Genomic DNA, 3,009 nt, shown 5'->3' on the forward strand with positions numbered 1-3,009 from the left:
TATATTATACCACAAAGAACATGAATATTTTCGCTTATTTATTCCAAGAAACTGCCGTTTTATACTATAAATCAGATTTTGTGAGAGGTCTCTTTGGCCATGTATTTTTCTCTAAAAGTTTCTCCTTAATTTCCCATAACCGATTGAGCTTTTCATTTACAGGTATGACATATGTCTCAAGCCACTCTTGTATTGTATAATCGTCATAAATATCTTCCATAGCTGTACGCATCTCTTTTTCGATATATATTATTTCCATTTTATGTCTGTCCAAATCAGTAACCGCACGTTCAACATAACTAGGACTCGCGAAAGAATATTTAATGTTGTATGATTTTAGCCATCCCTTATAGGTATTATCCTGTTCCATCTTCATTATTTCCTGTGTCAAAGAGTAAAGACGTAAAATAGCTGCGTATACCGATACTCCGTGGAAACTGCATTTGGTCCAGCCGTACTGTGGTTCTGGTATGCTTAACGAGATGATACCATCGCATTGTAAAGCTTCAGATATACGATCGGGTAATTCTACAGGAAATACATTTACATCTGAAGCTTGTAATATAGCTAAATTAATGGCGAGAGATGGTAATCCCACTGGCAGTAATTCGCAAAGGACACTGAAGTGATCGTATCTCTGCCATCCAGTCAATATGACACCCTTGAATGTGATTTGATTTGAGTATTTCTGAATGATTTCTAACCAACGTTGATGATTCTCCATGTGATATGAAATATCTGTATAATATCTATCAGGTGAAGTAGCTCCTTTGAATGCTGACGCAATCCAGACTTCCTTCCACACGGCGGCATAACTTTCCCACAGCTGATCCGTTAGCGTCATGCCAGGATCGGTGGTATATTTCCAAATAACTGGTTCTATCATCGAATGAAGGCCCCTGTCAATAATTTCCTGTGGCGATATATCACGAAATTCATCATCCCACATAAGTACAGTCAGTTCTGGATATCTCTCTTTGATGTACTTAACTACTGCAGAGACATGGTCCAGGAACAACTGTCGTTTGCTCCATTGTCTTTTGGCCATGATGTCTAAACATCTTGAGCATTCTCCTATCTGATAAACTTCGTCCGCACCTATGTGCAAATATTTTGACGTTGGATGATCTGATACGACTTGGTTTATCATTTCATAGATCAAGGATAATGTTTTATTATACGTAGGACATAAAACTTGCGGATAACGTGGAACTTCTCTGAAATCTTTATACTTGTCCAATTTAAGAACAAACTCCATGTGACCGAAAGTCTGTATTAATGGTATGATGATTAACTGATTGTTCTTGGCTATATTTTGAAGCTGCGCAATGTCCTTCTTGGAATAAGAGTTGCCGGCGTGTATGTCTTCGATGCTGTCAGCAAAGGGAAACATGTCTTCGTACTCCACAAGCACACCAGTGGCTCCTAGTTTTCGCAGCAGAGGAAATAGGTAGTTATAATAGCTCATCTTAGGCGGGGCGCCTTTCAGATCTAAGTGGACGACCTTATGACCCTTGAACAGTGGAGTGCCGTCTGCAAACGATTTATCATAGTGAGTTAATTCGTTAACCAGTCTGTTCCTACCGTTCTTCAAATCACCCGTCATCTGTCCATCTACTAGCTGCCTTCTGGCAACGCCCTGAGGGCTGTCCATGAGTTCACCTGATGGATACACATCTTCGGCTCTCAGACGCGTGCTGATTTTGCCCGATGACATGTCGTCGATCTCGTTACTCAGTATGTGGTATATGACAACCAGCAGGATGAAGCTGATCGTCGCGACGATCATTAGTGACGCACGGCCCCGTAGACGTGTCATGATATCGAGAAGATTCGCACTTCGGATCGAATCGTCAAACCTATCGCGCTGTCACGTCCATCGTTCACGAACCGCGCGATCTCCGCAATAGAGAGACAGGGAAAGAGAGAGAGAGAGAGAGAGAGAGAGAGAGAGAGAGAGAGAGAGAGAGAAATTATTGTAGAGCAACGCGGGAGACACGTTCGGTGTTGCTCATCGAATCACGAAATCGCGAACCGCATGCATTTCCGTCTCAAGAGACGAACGTTTCTCAACGGACAATCTCTCGAGTGTCAGAAAAATTATAATAAATCGCGGGGCTGAGCTTCCTACGCGGACCATTAACGTCTTCGGAGCTTCTTTATAGATAAGAAAAAGAGAGAGAAAAGAAGAGCGGCGTCGGATCCGTCTCGGAGTAATCTGACTGGTCGGTGACGTCGACGTGGCCTGGTGTGGCCTGATACGTAGTACGTACAGGCGCGGTGTAAGCCATGCGCGCGGTCTGTCGGCATCTCCGAGAGACACCCGGACCGAAGAGGAGAAGGAGATGGAGACGCGGCTGCTCCAGTTCTATACATGGCCTACTGCACGTTCGCTGATCCGTAGATACGCGTAGCGGCACGATAATTATTGATTCCTGCATCTCACGCTACGCCGAGCGACAATGCAGCCCGTTTTGAATTTTCAGCGACGAGTAGAGAGAAAAAGAAATTTGTTTGTTTACAGTTTTTGTCCATAGTGTGACACAAGGCATTCGATAAATGGGCGAAAAATTTTATAAACTTTAGATTGCAGCTGAAGAGTACTATAGTTATTTACTTTCTAAATTGTTTGGAGGAGAATCTCATTCTGAAGAAAATTGAGCTAGTCCAAAAAATGGCTCAATTTTCAATTTTTAAGAATAAAATTTTATTCTTTAGAGCGAAATTCATTCTAAAAGTTTTATAGAGTACGTAAGATTTGATCTTTTGTCAGCCAAATTGCTTAAATATAGCTTAAATATAGCTTAAATAGATTCATTTTGCAAAGCGTTTACTAACAAACTTGTCAGACGAAAGATCACAAATTTGATGCGGAATATATCTGTTATATCAGTTGCTGGAGACAGAATACGACAAAAAATATGACATTCGAATTTGTTTACATGATTTGACAGCAGATTAATTGTAGAAACTCAGGTTTGCATAAATTTGACGCAGATTGGCAGCAGA

General features: G+C 41.5%; 1 protein-coding gene across 2 annotated transcripts; it reads right to left on the reverse strand.

Annotated features, from left to right (window-relative positions):
- On the reverse strand, positions 1–2,405 carry LOC108691093 (hexosaminidase D-like). 2 transcript variants are annotated; one of them, XM_018198730.1, is made up of 2 exons: positions 1,663–2,405; positions 1–1,533 (listed from the first exon to the last, which is right to left on the reverse strand). In XM_018198730.1, exons 1-2 carry the CDS (start codon positions 1,817–1,819, stop codon positions 65–67), a joined length of 1,626 nt encoding a protein of 541 aa, XP_018054219.1. In that variant the 5' UTR covers positions 1,820–2,405; the 3' UTR covers positions 1–64. The 2 variants fall into 2 exon arrangements, with proteins under 2 accessions (XP_018054219.1, XP_018054218.1); XM_018198729.1 differs by having other exon boundaries at positions 1,600–2,405.
- Positions 2,406–3,009: the final 604 nt, after the last annotated feature.

The sequence above is a fragment of the Atta colombica genome, unplaced genomic scaffold (genome assembly GCF_001594045.1).
Source record: "Atta colombica isolate Treedump-2 unplaced genomic scaffold, Acol1.0 scaffold39, whole genome shotgun sequence".
In the NCBI taxonomy this organism is placed as follows: domain Eukaryota; kingdom Metazoa; phylum Arthropoda; class Insecta; order Hymenoptera; family Formicidae; genus Atta; species Atta colombica.